The sequence below is a fragment of the Papio anubis genome, chromosome 3, assembly GCF_008728515.1.
Source record: "Papio anubis isolate 15944 chromosome 3, Panubis1.0, whole genome shotgun sequence".
NCBI lineage: Eukaryota > Metazoa > Chordata > Mammalia > Primates > Cercopithecidae > Papio > Papio anubis.
In genome coordinates, this window is record NC_044978.1 from 95,151,119 (window position 1) to 95,178,338 (window position 27,220).

Sequence of the window (27,220 nt, forward strand, 5' to 3'; positions counted from 1 at the left end):
TACCATTGAAACAAAAATTCCCAATCTAACTTAAGAGAATAATGTTTGATTACACCTGAAGCCACATTACCGCTACTTTCTTAATAAGGTGAGATTTGGAGAACATCTTTAGCACTTGGGCTTCTCAGGTCAAGCACATTTGGTCAGCTATATTGTAGGACAAGACATTTATCTCTAAAATCAAACTGCACACCATTCACATGCAACATAAGGATTCTGTACAATAAACTAATATATGTTCAATTAACTAGCTCTAACACTTCAGTAAAACAGTGAGTATGTCCCATAATAAGTCCTGTAGAACACTGTTTCTAAAAGTGACTATACTGAAAAATCTGAGCTTTTTTAAAAAGGGATTTTACTGTTCTAATGTGAACTATGTATCTAAGATTGGGGGTAGGGAATACAGCAAGCAGTTTCTTTCTAACTTATTTGATTTATTTGATCCCCTTTTTTCACTATAAATATTAAGTCTAAAGAGCTTTAATATTGTGAGGACTGCTGATTCAATTAGTTTATTACTCATGTAGCATATTTATTCAACACAGTTATAGCCAACTAGAAGAGTAAGAGAGACTGATAAACTTTTCAGAAATACACTGTTGCCTTATATTTAACATTTATTTGTTTCATAACAAATCCATACTTCCTGAAAGATTTCTGAAGATGTGACATCCTCACAGAGCTTTTCCTGAAGCAGAAAATGGGGGTGGGCTGTTTTTTCCATAAGAACTCAGAAATGATTTTTGAATGCAAAAGGATACGTTATCATCAATTAAAAACAAACAGAAAACATGAAGAAATATACTACACTAAATATAAATTACTAATCAAAGACTTCGTATTAACTTCTTAGGTTCATTATAGTGTAGTTGAGGATGCCCTAATGCTTGCTCAAGTAGATGTACTGTCTTTCAATATGTAAGTTTTTTTTTTTTAATAAAAAAACTGTCACTTAGATTGGAGTGCAATGGCACGATCTCGGCTTACTGCAACCTCTGCCTCCTGGGTTTAAGTGATTCTTCTGCCTCACCTCCCCAGTACCTGGGATTACAGGTGCCCACTACCACGTCCAGCTAATTTTTGTATTTTTAGTAGAGATGGGGTTTCACCATGTTGGCCAGGCTGGTCTCGAACTCCTGACCTCAGGTAATCCACGCATCTCAGCCTCCCAAAGTGCTAGGGTTACAGGTGTGAGTCACCATGCCCGGCCTCAATATGTTAGTATTTTTAAAAGACAAACTATTAAAAAACGTTTATTGTCTATGTAACTCATCAAAAACAACTAAAAAGTAAAATTATTCTCTACACTAACATAAATGAATGCAAAGATGTGTATACAGCAATATGTCCTATAGCATTTCTTTAAAGCAGCCTCAAACCAAAATTGCCTATCAATAGAGACTGATTTAAAACTATATACATAATATTCGACTGTCAGAAAGAATGAGATTAATTTATATTGGCTGATATATAATAATCTCCAATTTACATTGTTAAAAATATCTGGGTATAGAAAAAATGTGTATTTTATATATATCTCCCCTTCATTTGCACGCGTGTGTGTGTGTGTGTGTGTGTTTAAAGGTGATTTCATATAAGTAAAAAAAAAATAGAACAAAGAATACGAGAGGTTGGGAGGGGTAGGGAAAAGACAGGCACAGAGATTTGTTAAAGAATACAAAATTACGACTAGAGTGGGGGGAATAATTTCTAGTGTTCTCTACCACTGCAGGATGACTATAGTAACAATAATACACTATATAGTTTCAAATAGCTATGGTAGGAGGAGGAGGATATTGAATGTCCCAAAACAAACAAAACGATAAACACTTGAGATATGGATATGCTAATTAGCCTGGTCTGATCACCATACGTATTACCACATCCCTATGTACTCCCATGAGATCTGCAATTATTATATGTCAATTATTTTTAAGACTAAAAATTTTTAAATGTAAAGAATAAAAAGTTTTTAAAGGTGGCAGGTGCTACAGAGATGGATAAGTAATAGACATGAAAAACTGGTAGACGAAAAACTGTTGACAGTGATTAGATGTTTTCATCATATAACCTTTAAAACTATTTCTACTTTTTATAGTATTTTCATAATAATAAAAGTATTATATATTATATTATAGTTATAAAATATTATAATACTTTACATTATACAGTATTATAATGTATAATATTATACATTATAATAATGATTCCAAGGCTCACAATCTTGTATTTTATAATTTAATTCTACATGTAGTGCATATGTAGGATACCAACAGCAATATGTAGCTTCCAGAGAAAGCAAGATAATTTTTGGAAAAATTTTGAAACCATAACAATGACACTGAAATATTTCAGTAATCTGTAATTGGAGATGGCAGGTTGAACACTTTTATAGCCAACCTTCTATCCTAAAACAGAACAGTGAAATAATTTTTATAAGGGCTAAAACAAAAGAACAAAAAGGATGGGAGAGGAGGTGAAAAGCAGAGAAGATCATAACTAATTATCTCACAAAACAACGGTGACTCCTGAGTAAGCAAAGGGGAAAGTCGGCAGTCTGTTCATTCAGTCAGTCATTCACTCATTCATCCAAATTATTTACTGGGTTCACAGTATGCCAGACACTGTTCTAGGTTCTGGAGATATAGCCACAAACAAAATGGAAAATAACTCACGCTCTTATAGAGCTGACAGTCTAATTAGAGAGTAAAAGTAGTGTATGTTATGTTAGACAGATTTAGGATAGGAAGTAGAAATGGGGACTGAAATTTCAGATAACATGATCATAGAGAAGATGACACTTGAGGCACAACCAGAGAGTGAGTGAGCTTGCCCCACAGAGAGCAAAGGAAAGATAACCCAATTGATGCTTTAGAACTACCCAGAAGGCTCAGGAATTGGAGAACTTGGGTACTCTGAAAGTATGGCTAAAGGTGAGGATAAAAATAAGAGGACTGGTTGAAAGATTGTTTTAAAAAGGTTGTTGAGGAAAGATTTAGACCCTCCCTTTCACCTTACCTTCAGAGGAATTGCCTTTCTTAGGAAAGGACAAAATACAATGATACTGACTGGGGCATACAATGGTTGAAGAGGTACCACACTGAAGACAGGGAGGTTAAGCAAGAATATATATACCAAGTATCAAAAACCCCAGTTATCTTCTGAGTCTAGTTCCCCAGAATGCTTGCAGCTAAAGCCTAAACTCTCCCATTCAGAGTACTGCAGGTACCTTATTTGGGGACTCTGACAAGTCCCCCAAAAAAGATCTGACACTGATGGTCCATTGATAGTAATACACAGAAGATCATAAGTCAAAAAGGCTCTTCTGTGTACACTGGACTTCCAATCAACTGTGCTTCATTCTTAAAAATATAACAAGTTAAAATAAACATGTGAGGAGAAGGTAAAACCAGCAGAAAAATGCAGTTTGGAGGAAACTGACCATACAGGGAGAAGAAACCCTTTAAAATACATATATATACACACACACACACATATACACACACACATATACATATATACACATATATTATATATATATAAAATACACACATATATATACACTCTTAAAAAATAGTGAAAATTTTAAGAGTTTTTAAAATGCTGGGCCTAAATCAAAACATAAGGTCTAAATCAGAAGAAGATGGGTAAATGACTTTTCTTCTATTTCCTTTTCTAGCCCACAGCAATCTAAAAGATTAATAGATAAACTTGGATATGCCTAGGTTATTACCATGGACTGATCCATCTCCTTTAGGAAGAAAGGACCTAAGATACTGGACTGCATAGCCTGCAAGTTGCCATTTCAATCAATGATTGCCCTTCTTGAATATTCCTTCTAAAATGAAAATGAAATTGTGACTAAAAATCCAAATCAGCTAATCTTTGAGTCTTTTGGCTTCCTTAATCTCCTTTTATTATGGTTTCTAATATGAGAATGAAAAAGCCAATTCTCTCATTTTAGTGGTAGATTAAATTCTTTCAGCAAAAGCCATTCACATTTGTGCTTTTTTTGAAACCTACTATCTGAGTGACCATGAGCAAGGCCAGCCTCCTTGTATCTGACAAGCCCTGGATGCTATTTTCTATAAAGTGACTGTGTAAGACTTTCATTCGAGAACCCAGAGAATCATCTTAGATGGTTGTTTATTACCTAAAAGGGTACAGAATAAATTTCAAAATAAATGAAATTCCAATAAAAGCATTTGAAGCTATATTGTAAACATTGTGACAATATTAGATTAAATGTTTTTCATTATCTAATCTTGAAGCTATGGATTCCCAATTTACCCAGACCTGGACATAAATAAAAACAAAGCTGGCACTCTGCTCTAGATAAGAAGAAATTATCTTGGTATATACGAGTGTAAGGGGTAAAATCTGTAAAATATGATAGTGATTTGGGGGTTTTCCTGCTGTGTCAGGAAGAGTGAGCAGCAATGTCTTCTATTTGTGATGGCAGAGTAGAAACATCTATGTTCTGATTAAATCCTCACCACTATTAATCATAATTTTATAATCTCAGATTACATAACAGATGTCTCTAAAATTACCTATTAAATAAATGAATTAGCTAATAAAATAAATGAATAGCATCAGGCTATTCTGAAAGAACTATTGGAAGCTCTGGCTAGAATAAAGACATTATTATTATTATTAGAAAAACAAAAGGCACACACCACAGCAATGCTTCTTAAGGATACATTCATTAAAATACAAATATTTAACAAAAACCCTCTACTGAGTACCCACCACCACAAGCAGTGCTGCAGATACAGAGATAAGAGAGACCTGGTTTCTGGTATCAAGTAACACACATCAGAGAAGATAAACATGTAAGCAATTAACCATAACATGATATCATCATAATCTATAAGTATGTACAAATTATTACAGTAAAATACATATTCATTTAGCTTAGGGGAGGATGACTAAGTTAGAGGGAATATATGGGAAGTTTGGAATGAGAATATATAATATGGCCAGAAGTGGTGGGTCTATAATCCCAGGACTTTGGGAGACCAAGGCAGATGAATCACTTGAGCCCAGGAGTTTGAGACCAGCTTGGGTGAGATCTCATCTCTACAAAAACACAAAAATTAGCCAGGTGTGGTGGCACATGCCTGTAGTCCCAGCAACTCAGGAGACTGGGATGGGAGGACTGCTGGAGCCTGGGAGGCAAAGGTTGCAGTAAGCCAACATTGCGCCACTGAACTCCAGCCTGGGAGACACAGCAAGACCCTGTCTCTCCAAAAAAAAAAAAAATATATATATATATATATATATATATTTAAATATATTATGTGTGTATATATATATTTAAATATATTATGTATATTTATATATATTTAAATATATTTAAATATAATATGTTATATATATTTATATATTTACAAATAATATATTATATAAATATAATACAATACATATTATAAATAAATATATTTTTATATATTTATATAAATATTTTATATATATAAAATTTGAGAACTGGTAGGACTGTATCACATGATACTACTATAAAATATTTTATAAAAGAAAGTGTTTTTAAAATGTGCTGTGTGGCCTGAAAATTGCTGAGGACAGGTGATGGGTCCCAAGTGTTCATTATATCATAATAGTTTTATATATGTTTGACATTTTCCATAATAAATTCTTAGAGTTTTTTAAAGTTGTTCCCTTTCTTACTGTATGCTGTTTAAATTACTAGTGTAGTAATTTATCTTGTAATTCAGAGACCACTGAAAAAGAAAACTAACACTCTGTAGCTTAAGCATATTTATAATCAAATCTTATAATCATGAACTCATGCTATAGGCTTTTGCAATCCTTACTTCTAAAACAGAACTTTATATTAATAATGTATATGCTGTCTATATATATACTATATATACATTATACAATATACACAAATATATATACATTAGTACAAAAATAATTTCTTACGTGGAAAGCAATCATGGGATGATTTAAATTGAATATAAATATCTGCACAATTTTGAAATATACATTTGGCTATTATAATGTATTAGATACCAGAACACATTATTTCATAGACGCTTTCCTCAGAGTAGTTTTCTCTACTTAATCACTGGGAAGAAACTCACCTTCACAGCAATTTCAAGGCTACTTCACTAAGAAAATAAGAGCACTGACAATACCACCTTCAACTTTCTTCCTGCCCTATCCTCCCTTCTGTTGTTTCCCTCTCTCATCCTTTTAAGGAACTGTAACAGGCTGAGCAAGTATACAGGTTCTAAAGCCAATATATTATTGTGCCTAACTCCTTAGTCAGCCGTAACAAACCCTCTGAATCTCAAATTGGTGGTGAATAGCTATCCCTAATTCAGTTGTGTAAGGAGTGAGTTTCAGCTGTTACATCCTTCACCTTCCTCTTAATTACCATCATCCTACATCGAACCTACACTGTGTTCTTAGTACATCACATACTCACTTCCTTCTAGCCCAAAGAGTAACCTAAACTGTCGCCTCTATAAGGTGGCAGAGAGTTAAAGTTACTTCCTGTAGTTATATCAAGAAGGTAAAACTGTTCTGTTTTATTTCTGCTTATTTCCAAATCCAATAACCACTTCTCTCAATGTTCATTGTACTCTGCTGCTCTACATTATTGGCAATAATAATTCTATATTTTCTTTCCCTTGAAATCATCGTCTGCTCTTGTGGCTTCAATTTACACCCTCATATAGATGATACCAAAATCTGTAGTTCTAGTTACCATCTCTTGAGTTCTCAAAAAGAACTTCCAACTACCAATCAAGCAACTAATTCCATGTGGTGAGATTACCAGTATCTCAAGTTTAAGGTACACAAACGAAAAATTATTTTATCCACCTTTTGTACCCAAAGATATTCCTGTGTACTTTACCAAAGTAAATATATTATCAACTTTACTAACACTCCAGAACATCTTTAACCCTTAACTTTCACTCAAAATGCCCCCTATTTACTTGTCAAGTCCTATTAATTTTTACTTCTGTTAATTCTCTTACTTTCTTCTGTAACCTTTTCTACTTTTAATACCATAGTTCAAGATCCCTTTCATTCCAGCCTGAACTATGTACAATAGCTAAATAGTCTCTGCTCTCAATGTTTTCTCCCTCTATTGTTCAACCACCATATAATCCATCACAATAGCATTCACAACTCTTCAGAAACTGACTCATATTTGTTTACAGTCTTTCTCTTCCCTCCTCCTCATCATAGGCTCTAATCAAATAGAGCTTCTCACATTCTCCAAGTATGTCTCATACAATACACATGTAAAAATATGTTCTCTTCTTTATTATAAGTTTGGCTGTGATCTTAGTGTTAACTCACAGTATATCCTAATTTTCCTTTATTTCCTATGTTTTATCTGTTTCTACAATTCCCACTGTTGAAGTTCCTTTTTGTTCTTTTGTGACCTGCAGTAACTTATCAAAGTGGATTCTAAAGTCGGTACAGCTTTCTATATCACCACTATCCCTTAATATTTTTTCAAGTATATTATTTCCTTTGAAAAATCTGTATTATAGTGGCTAATACAAAAGTCAAGAAAATATTTCAGATTTATAGGTCAGCTCTACTCACCAAGGGTTCAGCCATTACAACTTCAATTTTCTTTTCAGCTTGAACAGCAAATTCTGCGAAAAGGCTCTTGATGACATATTCCCCAGGTTTGACATCTGGGTCAATCGTAATGTTTGACATGATGATGTTCTTTTCTCCCCAAGTGGAATGAAAGTTGGAAGAAGCACAGTACTTATTCACTTTGCTGACTGGTGCTGAAGCTAAAAGTAAAAGAAACAAAAGAACTCCACTTTAATAATCAGCTTAAGAGGCCTACCATAGCTACCCTATTTCCTTTGTAAGCTGCCTCTAACCCTCAACCAGTTCTCCCAGTCTCCTCTACCATAGTCCATTTTGTCTATTTCACTTGTCACTTTCTAACACACTAACATATTTATAATTTAATTACATATCATGTATATTATGTACTGTTTCTCTCTCCATCCTACTAATGTGAAAGTAAGAACAGGGGTTCTCTTTTTGTTTTTGTTGTTGTTGTTCACGGTAAATCCCAAGTATCTAGAACAATGCCTAACATAGATTAGGTGCACAGTATTTACTGAATGAATGAATGGATTCTAATCAGAGAGTCAAATGCAATAAAGGAAGTAAAACAGATGTGAATAAATGAAACAGGAATGGGACTGGGGAACTGAAAAACAACACTACTTTGGAAAATATGCTCAGTGAAGACCTCACTGCAGAAGCTACATTTAAACTCAGGCCTAAATGATTTTTCTTTCTTCCTTTTTTTTTTTTTTTTGAGACGGAGTCTCGCTCTGTCGCCCAGGCTGGAGTGCAGTGGCCGGATCTCAGCTCACTGCAAGCTCCGCCTCCCGGGTTCCCGCCATTCTCCTGCCTCAGCCTCCCGAGTAGCTGGGACTACAGGCGCTCGCCACCTCGCCTGGCTAGTTTTTTGTATTTTTTAGTAGAGACGGGGTTTCACCGTGTTAGCCAGGATGGTCTCAATCTCCTGACCTTGTGATCTGCCCGTCTCGGCCTCCCAAAGTGCTGGGATTATAGGCTTGAGCCACCGCGCCCGGCCCTAAATGATTTTTAAAATGAGGGAGCAAGACAAAGCACCAGGAACAGAAAACACAAGACTAAATGTGCCTGGTTAAAAAACAGAAAGACCAGTATGGCTGGCGCTCAAGGGAAGCAGCAGAGGTGGAAGGGGATATGCGATAAGGTCAGAATCAGTAGTCAGGGAGCAAGTCACAGAAAACAATTAAGAACTTTGTAAGAAAATTAGATTTTATTCCAAATGCAATTAAAATTCAGTGGAAAGCATTAATATGGAGAGGGATAGGATCTGGCTTTCTCTTTATAAAAATCTCTCTGGCACCTCTGGAGAATGGATTGAAAGAGGAAAAACGTAGACCCAGGGAAGCCATTACAGAAATCCAGGTGAGATAATCGCAGCTTGGACTAAGAGGATGGCAACAGCACAGGAAACAAAGAAAAGTATTTAAGACTTGTCATATATTAGTGGGTTAATCAGTGAAGTGAGAGAAGGGAACTAACGATGACTCACAGCATTTTTACTTGAATCACTCAAAGGATAGTGGTGCCATTTACTCAGATGGAGATGACACGGTGCTGGCAAATAGTAAGCTGCATCAGGCTTGGCCCCAAAAGAAGACACACCACTGCATGCTGTGTGGCTTCACCTACTCTGTTCTTCTGACTGCCTGGGCAGCCTACTTGACTTCCTATATACAAGTTTTCCAGTCACCTCCATATCGATCCCATATGTTGATATGTTGATCCCATATCCTCTAACTTCAGCTTATGTTGCCTTTTTCAGCTTAGAATATTCATGGAGAATCTGCAAGTCTGTGCTTCTCCACCTCAACCTGAACTCCAGAGACTGCCCTTGAACCCCTTCCTTTAAAGAGGAAGCAGAACACAATTACTTAAATACTGACTTCCTGTGTTTGCGTCTATGTGTATATAACTATAGGATAATAAATTTGTTCTAAATACATAAATTCAAAACTTATTAAAAACTTTTTCTGTCAAATTAAAAAAAACCTAGTCTACCACATAGGTCAAAACACACAAATCTGTAAAAGTAATCTAAAGAATATCACAAACTGGTAATATTATATCTAAAATAAGTATCTTTGTATCATATCAAGTTAAAATACATTATGTACTGTATTCTAGAACTAAAATTATATAATAAAACAACTCAAAACAAAAACTGATAGTCCTCTGAACACAGTGTACATTATTTTAAACAATGACCTGTTTGTTTACTCTGTTTCATGATCCAACATTGTGTATTATCAAAGAGGGAATCTGTTAACAAATGTCATTGTGGAAAAAAAGAAGAGCTCTCAAATTTTTAAAAAATTATTTTGGATCATTAAGAGTACTATAATTTAAGGTAGTGGATACAAACTATATCTTTTCCTTTAATTAAGATTCATAAGGTTTTAACAGTTACAAAGTTTCTCTAGCTTTAACTTTACAGTAAATGTAACTAAACAAGGACCTTGTAACTAACCTAGTACTTCAATTCTAAATTTTAATGAAGTAAAAACTTTTAAAATGACACTTTAGCCTTTAAACATTTTTCCTACAAAGAAAAAAACTTTACTTAAAATGAGTTCACAAGTAACTTGCCTTTACTGTTACTTTCTTAAAAATAAAGCATAACCAAATATTCCTAGGTATCATAATTGCATACATTAAAAAATTTGCCAATAAAGCCAAAAATTTTAGGCAAACCTTTACTTACAAGTTATCTGTCAAGATAAAAATATTTCATTTGATAACTCAAATTTTTACGGAAAAAACAAATGTTTTTGATTAAATGATTTATTTAAATTTTATTTCTTCGTAGATGTTTAATAAATGCTTGTTGAAATCATTAATATAAAAAAGTAATAATGAATGAATCTACTGATTGAAATTTCAAACTAAATTTCAAATTTTATTTTATTCAAAATAAATTATTTTTATAATCTAATATAAACAGAATGCTAAACAGATCTTTGAAATTACATTATCAAAAAATACCAAATGGCACAGGAAAGTGTTCAAAATACAGTATTAGGTGAGTAAAGATCCTAAGATTATGTATATAAAACCAAAGTAAAATTAGACAGCAGGAAAAAATATGTGAGCATATAATAAACACACAGTTAATCACTTTTGTTTCTACACACAAAGCTGCGATGAAATCAACTAGCAAAACACCCATATCCCCAAACTGAAATAAGGACAAGGACATGAGCAAACAAGTTACAAACAATAAAATGGAGGAGTCTGGTAATATTTAATTTCATTAATATTCTAAACACAAATAAAAATCAGGTAACATTTTTCATCAAAGTTGTCCCCCTCAACTTTATATTTCGTCATAATGTTCAGCCTTAGTAAAGACATGTGAATTCTTTTCATTTTCTGCTAATAGGAGAGAAACAGGGATGATCATTCCAAGCAGAAGAAGAAAGGCTAGCTTCCATATAACTAGATTAACTTAAGTTACCTGACTGCTTGCATTAAATACCTTATAATGCTAAGTTGTAATATTTCTCTACATGCTAACCCAAAATTTTGAAAGATTTATGTAAGCCTATGAGAGAAGAAAGACATAACTGTTAAGTCTTAAGACTGCAATTCAAGCATTGAATTACAAACTGGAAAAACCTCATGTCGTATTAAACATACTTGGAATATAAATCTACTAAACTCTAACTGCTAATAATAAGAATAAACCAGGACATGAATAATTAAAATTTGGGAATCTAAAAGTTAGCATTCCTGCTCTGTCTCTTAAAGCTCAAATAAAAACTAAATATCAGTATTTTTGGATGGCTTACGCTCTCCATAGCACTGTATTTAGTATATTTAATAAAACAATTGTCTTTTTCACACTGATGAGACTCCTAAACCATTACAAAATAAATTTAAATTCAGTCAAAAAGAAGAGAAAAGTGAGAAGAGAAATAATGTATAATTCTTACAATTAGGTGTGTTTGAGTTCATTACAGCAGCAGATCTCAGCTTTTTTCTGACTCCATTATGCTTTTATACACAACATTCTGAATAGTAACAGCCCTCAAAATACACACTGGTTCTCAACAATTGGGGTATTTTAAAAATCCCTACAGGTAGATGTGGTCTAAAATAACCACAGTGAAGACTGTGGAAGCTGCCTCTAGCTTCCTCATCCCCAAGAAGAGGTATTTAAGGATTTAAAAAAAAAAATCTTTGGGCTACTACCTCATAGCCACAAACTTACATAGGTACATACATATTATATGCATATATTTATAAATAGATTTACATAACAGAAATTTTTACATAACATACAATTGCTTAGTATTATAATTATTATTTATACACCATATTGTCTAATAATAAAAATTTTGATGACTACCTACAAAAGAAAAAGTAGAAGGTAAAGGCTTTGGAACAAGAACAAAAGTAAAAAATATCTGTGACTTTACAATCAGATACCATCTCACGCCAGTTAGAATGGCAATCATTAAAAAGTCAGGAATCAACAGATGCTAGAGAGGGTGTGGAGAAACAGGAACGCTTTCACTGCTGGTGGGACTGCAAATTAGTTCAACCATTGTGGAAGACAGTATGGCGATTCCTCAAGGATCTAGAACCAGAAATAACATTTGACCCAGCAATCTCATTACTGGGTATACCCAAAGGATTATAAATCATTCTACTATAAAGACACATGTACACGTATGTTTATTGTGGCACTGTCCACAATAGCAAAGACTTGGAACCAACCCAAATGTCCATCAATGATAGACTGGGTAAAGAAAATGTGGCACAAATACACCATGGAATACTATGCAGCCATAAAAAAGGATGTGTTCATGTCCTTTGCAGGGATATGGATGAAGTTGGAAAACATTCTCAGCAAACTAACACAAGAACAGAAAACCAAACACCGCATGTTCTCACTCATAAGTGGGATTTGAACAATGAGAACAAAAGGACACAGGGAGGGGAACATCATACACTGGGGACTGTTGCAGGGTGGGAGGCTAAGGGAGGGATAGCATTAGGAGAAATACCTAACATAGATGACGGGTTGATAGGTGCAGCAAACCAACATGGCATTTGAATACCTATGTAACAAACCTGCATGTTCTGCACGTGTATCCCAGAACTTAAAGTAAAATTAAAAAAAAAAAAAAAATCTGACTTTAAAAAGCAAACACAAAATTTTTAGTTTAGAAAGCAGCTTACCCCCCAAGTTAATTCGTGTATATCAACAAACTTCTTCTGAAGCTTATATGGAAAGGCAAATAACCCAGAACAGCCAGCACAATATTGAAGCAGAAGAAAAATGTCAGAGGACTGACAGGATGTGACTTCAAGAGTAATCAAGACAGTATGGTACTGGCTAAAGAACAGACTAACCGATCAATGGTATAGAATAGAGAGCCCAGAAACAGATCCACACAAATACTATCAACTGATCTTTGACAAGGAAGCAAAGGCAATTCAATGAAGAAATGAGACCTTGCCACAAATAGTGCTGGAACAACTAGACATCCACATGTTAAAAAAGAAAAATCTAGATACAGAACTTACACCTTCCACAAAAATTAACTGAAAATGGATCACAGATCTAGATGTGAAATGCAAAACTATTAAACCCCTAGAAGATAGGAGAAAATCTAAGTGATCTTGGGTTTGACGGGTGACTTTTTAGTCAAAACCATGATCCAGGAAAAAAAAAAGTATTAAAATGAAGCCTCGAGCTCTGCAAGACACTGTTAAGGGCATGAAAAGACAAGCCACAGATTGGGAGAAAAAAATTGCAAAATACATACTTGATATAAGACTGGTATACAAAATACATAAAGTACTCTTAAAACTCAACCACCAGAAAACAAACAACACAAGTGAAAAATGGGCACCAGATTTAATACACCTTACCAGAAGAAGACATATAGATGGCAAATAAGCATATGAAAAGATGTGCAACCTCATATGTCTTCAGGGAATTGCAAATTAAAATAACAATGATACACTACTACATGCTGATTAGAATGACTAATGTCCAAAACTGACAACACCAAATGCTGGCGAGGACATGGAGCAACAAGGACTGTCATTAATTACTGATGGGAATGCAAAATAGTACAGACACTTTAAAAGATAGTTCGGTCATTTTTTTTCAAAACTAAACATATTCTTACCACACGATCCAGGAAACATGCTCCCTGGTATCTACCCACAGGAGCTGAAGACGTATGTCCACAAAAAATCTCCACATGGATGCTTACAGCAGCTTTATTCATAACTGTTAAAACTTGGAAGCAACCAAACTGTCATTCAGTAGGTGAATGAATACACTGTGATATATTCAGACAATGAAATATCACTCAGTGCTAAAAAGAAATGAGTTATCAAGTTATGTAAAGACATGAAGGAACCTTAAGTGTATATTTCTAAGTGAAAGAAGCCAATCTGCAAAGGCTACATACTGTATGACAACAACTATATGACATTCTGGAAAAGAATCAATAAAAAGAATCAATGATTACCAGGGCTTGGGAGAAGGGAGGAATGAATAGGTGGAACACAGTATTTTTAGGGCAGTGAAACTCCTCTGTAGGACAGTATATGGTAGATACATGTCATTATACATCTGTCAAAATCTACAGAATGTGCAACCCAAAGAGTTAACTGGAACGTAAACTTTAGTTAATAATAATGTTTCAATATTATTTCATCAATGGTAACAAACATACCACACTAAAAGGCAGAAATTGGGAGTGGAGGGAGGGTATATGAGAACTCACTATATTCTACTCAAGTTTTCTGTAAACCTGAAATTATGTTAAAAAATAAAGCTGATTAATTTACAAAATAAAAGCCAAAGAAAAGAATAACAAGCCTATCCTATCCCTGTCAGCCACAACCAAAGTGCCTGGGAAGAGTGAAAATAAACAACAGCTCAAGCTGGAGCTTAAAACAATAACATACTTGGATCACACTCAAAGACAGTTCACAGTTTCTAAGTCAATTAAAATGAAAATGTCAAAAACACTGATTGGCTTATATGGTAGACAGATTACAAGTAGTAAACAAAAAAAGCAAAATCAGCATTGGGGAATAAGAGCAAATAGCAAATTTCAGCTTCTGGTGAGGTCAGTTGAACTGGTGTCAGTACCAGACCTTTCAACTACCTATCCAGAGGAAAACCGTACATTTGAAAGCAACTAATGTGAAGAGGAAAAAAGGAAATATAAGTAATGTGTATGCTGTGTGTGTTGAGAGTTGTAACAGAAAATATCATTTGATGTACAGATATAGCTTATCAAGAGCAGAGAGTGGGCTTTAGAAGGCAAGGATACCTCAAAATTCCTCCATGTTAGTGAAAAGCATACCAGATGCTGTTTATTTCCAATGGGAACAAAACATAATTTAATACATAAAATATTATCTTTTTAGTCTAACAAATCTATTCTTATTTCAAGTAATATGCTGGTAAATGGCTCTCTTAAAAACAAAAGAAAACAAAAGGCAGGGGAGAGGGTCCCAATTTGTAGCTTTTGCCAATATCCCTGGTATAAATATTCACACCCCAGAGGCTCTTAAGCCATTAATGGCTTAACGACTGGGTTGTAGGAATTAGATCCAGAACATTACTCCTAGTTATAGTGTATTTATGATGAAGAAACTGACTCCAAATTAAAGCTACTGTCACGTGGGAGTGGCAGCGCTGGAACACAAACTTGGGTCCTGGTTGCTAAGAACTTTCCCATCAATAACTTCATTTCTTCCATAATCACCAAATGCGGATGGATGCTTCTCTGCTTTAAAGGTCCAAATTCTTATCACACTGTTTGCTTAAAATAAATATTTCCCAAATCTAATATTTTGGTTGTATCTTCTAATTCATTTGCATAAAAAGAGCAAAAAAGTCTCCCCATTTTGATTAACTACTTACCTATATTTTAATTCTTCTTCAGTTCGCTTTATTTGTTCCATTTAAATTTGTCATCCAGTTGTAACTTACTTGAGCTACTGATACAAAATATTTTATCTTTTTTCCTCAATATTTAATCAATTCTCTTGGGTTCATTTACTGAAATTCTGTCACTGATTTACTCACTATCATAAACTAAATCCATATTCAAATATGCTTTTCTAGGCTTTCCATTCTGCTCATTAAAAATCTGTGTTTGTGTTAATACCAGACTTTTAATTGTTACACCTTTATAATAGGTTTTATTATTTGTAGAGACAAATATTCCTATGTATTCACCATCTTCAGCTATTGTCACTCATACTTTCAAGCTTACACATACCTTCACAAACTTATTTGAAAAAAACTTGACATCTTTATATTATAAAACTTTTTGGCTTTTGACACACCTTCATTAACTCATCTTCTTTTGTGTACCTAGAGAAAAAAAATGTATACTTTCCTTCAGAGGAGAGATCTAACTCTTATTAATTCTATTCCTAAATACTTTATATTTCTATTTTGTGCAAATGAAATCATTTTCCCTCACTATCCAGTTCAATGTTTTTGCTTCTGGTTCCATTTCAATGGACAGAAAAATTATTACTTCTGCTTGTTCTTTGGACAGCTGTCCCTAAAACGTTTATTTATCCTGAACTATTCTCATTGAAAAGAGTTTCTAAACATAGAAGTCCTACGACATCTTTGGCATATGTCCAATGTTTTTTACTTGAAGTCTACTACAGAAGTATCACTTATTATAAAGCTCAAGAAAAATGACATATTGTCCAAATAATCCATTATTCACTCAGCTATAATTTCCTTTAGGTTATTATTTTCTTGTGCTTTTTTGGTAACCTTTGGGAGCTCAGCTAAGAAACTATTCTAAAAACCTAGAGATAATGAAATATTTTAAAAATGTGCATGGACCTGGGAGCCAGAAGACAAGGGCTCTAGATTTGACTTGGCTACTCATTATCGTTATAATCTTGGTCAAATTTAACCTCTTTTGCTTCCCTTCTAGCAAATTAACAAGCTGAATTACATTGCAACCATGAGTATGTGTAAGAACAAGAATGTTGTTTTCATTTTTGTTCTCCACTCCTCCCCCCATACAAATATTCACTGCCAGTGAAAAAGCTATTTTGGCTGCCTTTCTCCTTGAGCTGGAAATGGACCTGCGAATCAACATAAAATAGTCCTGTAAACACCAGAATCCTGCAGGACCTCATCCAGCAAACATACCTGGACCCAGGGACTGGGGGAGGTTGACAACTACATAGAGATGTGTAGCCCTTTTCTCTGACTGCTATGAAGCTGAGCAGAATCGAAAAAGATGGGATAAGTCCTCTGTAGCTCAGAGGGTGAGATGATGAGAAAAGACAAGAAGCAATGGGGCTCCCTCCTACTATCTTAACAGGCTGTTAACTGCTGCTAACTTAGGCTACTTTCCCTTCCATCACTCTTGGGATTGCTTCTTAAAAGACAGTAGCAGTCTGACCTACACTCAATTAGCAAACAAAGTAATATAACTGTACACCTAATGGTATCCAGCAGCCAGAGACAAAGAAAACAAATAAAATATTTAACAAACATCAGCAGCAAATAATATAGGCTTCAAAACAAACCTATTTCGATTAAAAACAGAAACTAAAGTGCTGATTTTTGCCTTGCTATTCAACACCATCCTGGAGATTGTAAGTAAATGAAATAATATTAAAAAATTAAATCAGTGTTACCAACATTAAAAAAGATATGAAACTTTATTAACTAGCAATAATCACCTAGAAATAGAAATTGATTTTTAAAAAAACTTTTATTCGGAAAAATAAAATCAGTAGAAATAAATTTAATAAGAAAAGCATAGGACTTTATACAGAAGAAATGACAAGCACTTCTTAATATAAAAGATATAAAGGAAGATCTGAACATGTGGAAAGACATAGTCATAGATGGAAGGATTTATCATGTGTCAATTTTCATAAAATTAATATATTAATTAGCAAAGCTCCAACTAAAAAAAATTTTTTTTTTTTTTTGATATGGAGTTTTGCTCTTATTGCCCAGGCTGGAGTGCAATAGCATGATCTCGGCTCACTGCAACCTCTGCCTCCCAGGATCAAGCGATTCTCCTGCCTCAGCCTCCCAAGTAGCTGGGACTACAGGCATGCACCACCATGCTGGCTAATTTTGTGTTTAGTAGAGACAGGGTTTCTCCATGTTGGTCAGGCTGATCTCGAACTGCCGACCTCAGGTGATCTGCCTACCTCGGCCTCCTAAAGTGCTGTGATTACAGGTGTGAGCAACCACGCCCGGCCATCCAACTACAATTTTGATACTATTTTGTCTAGGTTTATTGGATAAATCTATATTACAGTATACATGGAGGAATAAACACTCAAGAAAAGCCGAAAAAGTTACTTTAAAAAATACAAAGAATATTTTTTGAAATTAACTATAATCAGAACATAACTATAATCAAGACATGTATCAAAACATAGTATGAGTATATCAGAACACAATATAACAATAATCAACACAGTAGATACAAGTGTAGATAAATGAGATAATTTTTTTAAAAAAAAGGGAGAGAGAGAAAAGAGAACCCCCTGCATTACAGAGTAAGAATTCACATTGGCAAAATTAGAAGGGAAAAGATTATCTAGTAATAATGTTGAAACATTTGGCCATTCATCTAAAGAAAAAATAAATATACTATACTCAAAAACCGAAGTCCATCAGATTCCAAACCTGACTGGATAAAACAAACAAACAAAAAAACCAAAGTCCAGAGATGGACATGAAGTTAAAAATTCATTTTTCAAAACCTTAGAAAAAATTAGGAATCTTCTTATATAATCAAGGGGTGAAAAGACCTGTAGCCTAGAGAGCAAACCCAAAATTGTATATTTTTTAAAGATAAATGCATTTAACCAAATACAAATTTAAAATATTTAGGGTAAATGATACCATAAACAAGACAAAGTTGGAGAAATATTTATAATGTAGATGACAGAAAATATAGAACATTCAGAGTTCTTATAAAATAACAAGAAACAGACAACACAATAAAGAAAAGGTGCCAGAAGATATACATGAGCAATTCACATAACAGCAAGTCTAAAAAGGCAACAGGCATATGAAAAAAATGTTCAAACAGTGTACCCAGAAAATGTAAATTAAACTAGCAATGGGCTTTTATTTTATATATATATCAGATTGGCAAATATTAAAAAGAATACTTATATCACCTACTGCAGGTAAGGTACAGGGAAATGAAACATTTAACACAGCACTGACAAAAAGGTAATGCCCTGTGGAAAAGGTGTTCTTAAAAGGATAAATATTCTGGTCCCTAGAACAGGGCATACATTTCTTTGATGTCAGGCTCTCTGTGCAACCTTCTGATAATAATTTAGCTTTGTATAAGCTTATCCCACAAGGAGAGCAAAGGATGGCCTGCCAACTCTAGCATTAATATCCACTTGGCATATTTCTCACTGTAAATTAGTAAATTGGCAAACACATAAGAATTTGTCTATCATATTGTTTATGATGATTCCACCCACAGAAAATATTTCATATATACTCTCAGCATTCTGACAATGCTAAGCTTTCTGACTTGACCCAGAACTTTGCTGCCCATCTCTGGCCATACCTTAAGTCAGAATCAAAATCTTTGGAGTGGTGCCCAGGCATGTGTATGTTTTTGAAAGCTCCCCAAGCTGATTCTAATATGCAGCCAGGGTTGTGAACTATTGCTTTACCCTATTCTTCTAAAATGGAACAGTTGGCTCTATACAATAATTTTACTTAAAGTTAATTGTGATCATTAAAAGGTTTCAAGAGCACCACAAATAAGGAAACCTGTAATTATAATACCACAAATAAGAGCCATCAAGTAGTTCTATTCCAACCATATTAAAGCCCTACACATCAAATCATGGCAATACAATGCCCTTGCACTCTCTACATAAAAACACACTACTAACCTTATCTTCAACGATATTACTAAGGCTATGTTACTGGAATCATCTTTTTATTTTCTTCCATATAGTCTCCCTATAATAAAAATCTCTCATTCAGATATTGTTCCAAAATCATTTATATCATTTAAAATAATCAGTTTATTTTAAAGAGAAAAGGATCAACTTAATGTATCAAATGTAAGTCTGTATTTGTTATGTTGTTACTATATTGCATGATAATGGATATTAATAATTCGTTCCTCATTTTTTATGAATGCCTTGACTACTTTGTGTCATATATCAATAATGTAACTGAAAATACAGCTTATAAAACAATTTACAAGATTTTCTATAACATTTACAAGTCATTACCTTCTGGGAAGAACAGGTCTGACAATTTGGAAATTCTATTCTACAGCCTTCCCCATTCAAATGAATTTCTCTTTGATTATCTTTCTGTTAAAACCCTTAAAACTTTAATCATTTAGCAAAATTTTAAAAATTGGAAAATAGCACGCTTAATGAAAACCAACTAATAGATGTAAAATTGTCAAAAATTCCATCAAACAGGCAATGTCCTGTGGTATCACACATCAACAGACTAGGAAGAATAACCAAAAAAACACGACCCGTTCTCATCCTGCAAAAGGCTAGCAAACTTGTTTTATCAATGTGACAATGCAGCTGCAGAACAGTTACTTCCAGAAAAGAAGACAAAGAGTTTGACCAGTAGTGGAATAGGCCAGAGCCCAGTGATTTGAGACTTTGGCACAGGCTATGCCTATAATACGCAAGAGAGCTGGCAGGTATAATACTTAAAATATTAAGCCATCAGTACAGAGGGGCTATCAGAAGAGCTATAGCCAGAAAGATGCCTAATGACTGAATACCAGCATTGTTGGAGGTCATAAGGTATCTAATTATAGAGGCAGAAGATGGTACCTAGAGAATATGATAACAGGTAAAAAGCACCAGGGAGGTCCAGCAGAACAGTAGATGTTATCCTAGCAAACAGATGAATAATGTAAAGTTTATGAACAGGAAATATATAGGCACACAGCTAGGGAGGTAGGTTTAATCAACAAAAAGGTATGTCAGCAGAACTTCATTCTCTTCAAGATTAGAGCAGGGTTCCACATTTGAAGGAAATGGAGTACCAAAGTTTGATCAGGAAAGGTTCAGGAACGAAGAGATACCAATAATTACAGATGGAGGCTTTGACACAAGAATGGATAGCCCAGATATTACAACTGAAGAACAAAGTCAGTTCCAAATTTGTAGTGAGGTTGGGCTGATGGTAAGTCACTTGAACTAATGAACTAGGGCTGTACCAAACTCCCTATCTTAGCACAGGATAGGACCCAGGGCCTGCTATAAGACTGAGTCTATATATGAGTACTACAGCAGGTACAAACAGAGAAAGGTTATGACAGAAATGTTAATAAAATAGAGGGTCAAATGTAACAGAGATATTATTCTGGCCTGTTTGCATATTCTCAGTCACCTGACCGATTTGGATACTCTCAGTCACCTATGAATATTGTGACCACCTATGTTGGATTTTCTTGATTTTAAATCTCATTAGTAAACTATGTCTTTAGTATTTATCAATAACAATTTTTAAAGCATGTTGTGAAACCCAAATACATAATGAGTCCGATAATCACACACTGTACTTCTCACAACACTAAATGTTTAGTCTCGAAAATGGAATGTTTCCTTTCTCAAATGAGGTGAACCTAGCTTAAGAAGTTAGAATTAAAAAAAAAAAAAAAAAGATAAAGCAGGCCCATGACTCTAAATCCAATGACACTTGGAGCTAGAAATCCCACTTTTCAGGGACCATAATGAAAAGTTCACATTGTTTACTAAACAGTACAATGAGCTGGCTTTCTTGTCGAGGATCTAGTTCTCAAAGCAGACACATTTATCTGAGGGATGATAAGAGTATTCTGACAATAAGCAACAGGTGACTCTTTTCCACTATGACCAACATTAACTCTTAACAGATACACTTCTGAAACTGATGTCAATGAGAATGTAAATGACCCTATAAAATTAGTTGTGCAAACAGCTAGTTAAAAATCTCCTTTACCTCCTGTACCTAACCCAAGTCCTATTTTTCCTACCTCTTAAATATTTCCCATAACTATGATGAGCTAATATTTCGTAAAGTGCTTAGAAGAGTACCTACGCATGTCGTGGGTATTATATATTTGTTTGCTAAATAAATAACATTTCTTCCATTTGTTCAACCTTTATCTCACATGTGGTCTATTTCAATAGCATCCTAACTTGTCTCCTGGCACCACCCCAAAGACAGAAACTTGATGAAATCACCCCAATCACTGTCGCAAAGTCCATCAATGGTTACCCATTTATTTTAGGATTAAGACCAAAATCCATAACAAGGTTTTTGCTATTCTACAGGGTCTAGTCCTTGCTTAACTTTCCAGCTTCATTCCCACCATGCTCTCCATAGCTCTCTGCTCCAGCCAAGACGGCCATTCCCTCCAGCCTCAGTTGATATCCCTTCTGCCCACCCACCTGTCTCCCAAACTGTTAACTATTTCTTCCTTCAGATCTTGCTAAGGTATCACTTGATCAGGGAAGCCTTCAATTAAAATATGAAGCAGTAGAGAAAGTTAGCTAAAGAGTTTGAGTGGGGGATTTTCTGGGGGGTGAGGGAGTGTTCTTAGTGTTCTTTTGCTTATCTGAGCCCCAATTTACTACTCTATAAAACAGCAATTTATCAACTGAAGAATGGATAAAAAATTGTGATATATCCATACAATGGAACATTATTCAATACATGTTATGACATAAATGAACCTTGGAAATACAGTACGTGTAAGAACTCTGTCACAAAAGAACACCCATTGTATGATTCCATGTAAATGAATGTCTAGAATAGACAAATCCACAGTGACAGAAAGTAGATTAATGAGGTTTCTTTTTTAGATGATGAAAACGTTCTGTAGTTAGATGGTGGTGATAGTTGTACAATTTTGGAATCCACTAAAAACTACCAAATTGAATACTTTATGAATTTTATAGCATGTGAATCTCACAATAAAGTTGCTATTTTGAAAAACAGCAATAACTTTCCTCTTGAGATTTTCATGCTGAAGGTTACAAGAGATTTAATGAATGTATGTGCATATAATGTGAGTATACACAGATACATGTGCAAACATTTACCACAATAACCGACCTATAAATACTTCAACAAATGGTATTATTGCAATCAAATAACACACAGATTTTAACTGAAATTTAGATGAATGTATAATGTGCTTTTTGGGGTTGGTTTTTACTATTTTTACAATCCAAAAAAAATCTGAGTATTAAAAACAATTTATGAACTTTTCTCATTGTGCAAAAATGCAAGTAATCTATGCAAATATAGTTTCTTAACATACCATATCTTATTCACATTTTAACTTATAAAATTATGGTTTAAGAAGGTCAATCCTTTTTATGTCTGTGATAAAAACTAAATTCTTTGAAACATCAGCTCTCATAAAATTATGAGTGCAAAATAAATTCTATAAATTAATATGCTTACAAGAGGTATTATATGGACAGTAAATGCATCTGTGATCTTAGCATTACACCAACAGATCTCAGTACTGAGCCTTGCTTTGTCTTATCAATTTTAGGGAACTAAGCCAATCTTTTAAATGATAACATCCTCACGACACAGCTGGTTTAACAGAATGTTCCTGATTCAGTTTTTAAAAGAAGTAATGCCTAAAACTGTTGGCACAAAGACAAAATCCTGAATTTAGGCCATATGAATGTCACTTCATTGTTGTTACTGAAAGAAATAAGCTCAACTATAATCAAACTTCAGCAGCACTGCATCAACATTCTGCCAGCTAAGCAGGCCCTGAAACCAGAGGGCCTCTAGCGACTAATATAAAAAGTATCATTTAACATTAATACAAAGCATGCAAATGCATCTTATAAATAAGAAACACTAATATAATTAATGATGAAGAACTATAATAATATACACTGCTTTTAAGTTAGGTTCGATGACAGAACCCATAGATTTTTTTCTTTTTCTTCAGGAGGGTAGGGGAGAAATTTGAAATATATAATTTATTTAATGGAAAAAACATTTTTCATTTTTTTATAAAGGCTATTAATAAATCAGGTTTTCCTCTGTTCTTTCCAAGAAATTCACTAAATAAAATGTTATGAAATTTTATTTTTTTAATCACTAAAAAATCATTTTATGCATTCCTACTTCAGGAATTGTTCCCCTGAGAGACATCAGTAGCATAATATTAATAATCAAATTATAAAAGGGGTCATGTATTTGTGCTCCTACCTTCTTTTCTATTATAAATTCATTCCGACAAAAATTATTGCAGCCCTACCCAATATCTTACTTGTGTGCACATTTATCAGAGCTTAAATAAGCATTAAATACACAAAGAACAAAAAGACAATCAACCAATACCCTCCAGAAGCTTACACTCAAGTAGCAAAGAAAGACATGAACAGGATGATGACTATAATGATGCAATGATGTTTAAAGTGAAGAAGAGAACAGATGAAGCATTATGTGGCTGACTAAAGGAATAACGGGTCTTGAAAGAGGAGTAAAAATCATTGTGATGCAGGCAGAGAGATGAGGGGGTACATTCCAGGCAAAGGTAGCAGCAAATATGAAGGCACAGAATGCTTCCAGAACTGGCAAAGCATGGTGAGAACGGAGACAGGCAAAATGAGCAGAGGCTAGATGATGAAAGGCCTCCCCCAATGGGAGACAGAAAGTCTGTTAGGTAATGAGGGGAGGGACATGAAGAGCCAGCCTTTAAAAGGAACCCTTATCAGCAATGTGGAAGATGCAAACAGGACCAATACGGAAGCTGTGGCAATATTCCAGGTGATCATGAAGAGAGGCCTGAACTAGGGCAGTGGCTGTGGAGAGAAGGAGAGACGACGGAAATTTGAGTAGGCAGAATGGCAAGTTGCGGTCAAGGATCAAAATGGGTTGGGGTGAAAGAGGCGTGTTAACCAACCTCTGGTTTCTGGTTTGGGGAGACAGTGGATATCAGTACTACCTACCATCGTGGAGAGCATCCTATCATTCAACACCAAACTCAGAAAAATCCCTTTCCCTCTTAAGTCTCCACAACCCTGTAGTTCAATGTGATTCCTCCTTATTTTTTGTGTTTCCTTCTGTCACCCAGGCTGGAGTACAGTGGCATGAACAAGGCTCCTGGGCTCAAGCAATCCTCCCACACCTCAGCCTCCTGAGTAGCTGTGACCACACGCACCACACCTGGTGGGTGTGTGTCTGTGTAGTGGTAGAAACAGGATCTCAGGATCTCACTATGTTGCCCAGGCTGGACTCAAACTCCTGGGCTCAAGTGATCCTCTCACCTCAGCCTCCCAAAGTACTAGGATTACCAATGTGAGCTCCCGTGCCCAACAGACCAATGTGATTCCTTCTATCTCTGGACTCGTTTGTTTTATTTGTAACAGTCATTTGGTAAGTCACAGTGCACATACAACATTTCTCGTTTGACTTCCTTACTATAACTTTTCACATATACTTTCTCTAAGCTCCTCGAGAGAAAGGAACACGTTTTATACTTTTTTTTTTTTTTTTCAAATTAATATTATACTTTATTTCATACATATGGCCATTAAATATTTAAAGGTGAAATGTACCAATTTTTATTACTTAAAGCTCTCATATTTTTGGTAATTTTATTTTTTTTAATTTTTTAATTTATTTATTATTATTTAATTTATTTATTATTATTATACTTTAAGTTGTAGGGTACATGTGCATAACGTGCAGGTTTGTTACATATGTATACTTGTGCCATGTTGGTGTGCTGCACCCATCAACTCGTCATTTACATCAGGTATAACTCCCAATGCAATCCCTCCCCCCTCCCCCCTCCCCATGATAGGCCCCGGTGTGTGATGTTCCCCTTCCCGAGTCCAAGTGATCTCATTGTTCAGTTCCCACCTATGAGTGAGAACATGCGGTGTTTGGTTTTCTGTTCTTGTGATAGTTTGCTAAGAATGATGGTTTCCAGCTGCATCCATGTCCCTACAAAGGACGCAAACTCATCCTTTTTTATGGCTGCATAGTATTCCATGGTGTATATGTGCCACATTTTCTTAATCCAATCTGTCACTGATGGACATTTGGGTTGATTCCAAGTCTTTGCTATTGTGAATAGTGCTGCAATAAACATACGTGTGCATGTGTCTTTATAGCAGCATAATTTATAATCCTTTGGGTATATCCCCAGTAATGGGATGGCTGGGTCATATGGTACATCTAGTTCTAGATCCTTGAGGAATCGCCATACTGTCACGTTTTATACTTCTATCTGCCACAGCACAATAGTATATGCTCTAAAAATGCTGGTGACTCAAAAGTGTTGATGTTATAAAAACATTCCTAGGAAGAACAGCTAACTACTATCCTTTTTTAGGATCTTAATATTTTAACCCCTCCCCCCATGAGTTGTATTTAACTCTTTCATACAACAAAGATAAGTGAATACAAAGAAGACATCCACAGGTACTGGTGAAATAAAAACATTCTTCCACTTTCCAGGGCTACGGCAGACAAGGACAGAGCCCTACTGAACACTGAGACTAGCAATTTCTTTCCAGTATTAACCTATTGCTTCAGAATGGTAAAAACATCTTCATGAGAAGTGTACTATGAATGCCCAAGGGCAACGGGATACCCCAGACTGACTGAATCAGTATATTACCAAGTGCTAAAAAACAAAGGCTTTACAAACATCTGGTTTTGGTTCACTATTGGATTCAAGGAGTACGATTAAACAAGATTTGGCTGTGGCTGGTTACAGAGTTCAGGCAACGACATGTAGAAATATTTAAATGGTCTCAAAACAAGATAACCACATAGTTCGCAAGTACCTAAACAAAGTTTTTACAAGGCAAGCTGCTGTGCTGTGATATAACACTGTTCTTCTATAAGAACTTGTTAATTATAGCTTTATTCTCACTATAAAACTGTCTTACTATTTTTAAAAAAGTACATGGCGAGGATGGGAGAAGCAGTGGAACCAGTACTGAGAGAAAGATTAGAAACTACAGTCCAGTTTACTTGAGCAAAAATGTATTCTACATTACTATCTCCCTTTTAACGAGTAAAAGTATTTAACTTTAATTAGTCAGTAATTACAATTCTCCCAATATTTTAACTATGTATAGTCACTTAAAAACTTTCCTAGAACTAAGATAATTTTCTGCCATCTGGCACAACAATATCTCCATATGGAAGAATTACTTACAGATCAAAAATGAAAGAAATAGATTGTAAATGCAGTATATTTGGCTGCATTTACAAACCTTCTCAAACTATATTCAATAAGACTTTATCTTAAGAGGGTTTTTGTTCTCATGTCAATATTTTCTCTTTTATATTATTTGTTTAAAAAACAAAACTACACTAAATAAATATTTTGGTAAAGAGTTAACCTGGAAAAATGTAAATTTAATTTCTGATATTTTATTCTTTAGTTTGCTCAGGCACCAGCAGCACAGTTGGGAGCAAGAACAACTAGGTTCTATTCCAGTTCTTTGCCACTGTATGACCTTGGAAAAGTCACAATTTTTCTGTACTTCAATTTTCTTTGACCAAAATCAAACATGATAATAGAACCTGTGTTTGCTTAATTCATGAGTTTGATATCGTATTACT

At 34.6% G+C, this 27,220-nt stretch overlaps 1 protein-coding gene across 26 annotated transcripts in view; it reads right to left on the bottom strand.

The window, feature by feature from the left end:
* FRYL (FRY like transcription coactivator) overlaps positions 1 to 27,220 on the bottom strand; it is a 285,578-nt gene that overhangs the window by 140,934 nt on the left and 117,424 nt on the right. For all 26 annotated transcript variants that reach the window (XR_004182756.1, XM_031664438.1, XM_031664443.1 and 23 more), the window contains one exon: positions 7,594 to 7,793. Coding sequence is in view for 25 of the 26 variants with exons in the window: in XM_031664421.1 (XP_031520281.1) it covers positions 7,594 to 7,793 (200 nt within the window). In the remaining variant the exon portion in view is untranslated. The remainder of the gene's footprint in view (positions 1 to 7,593; positions 7,794 to 27,220) is intronic.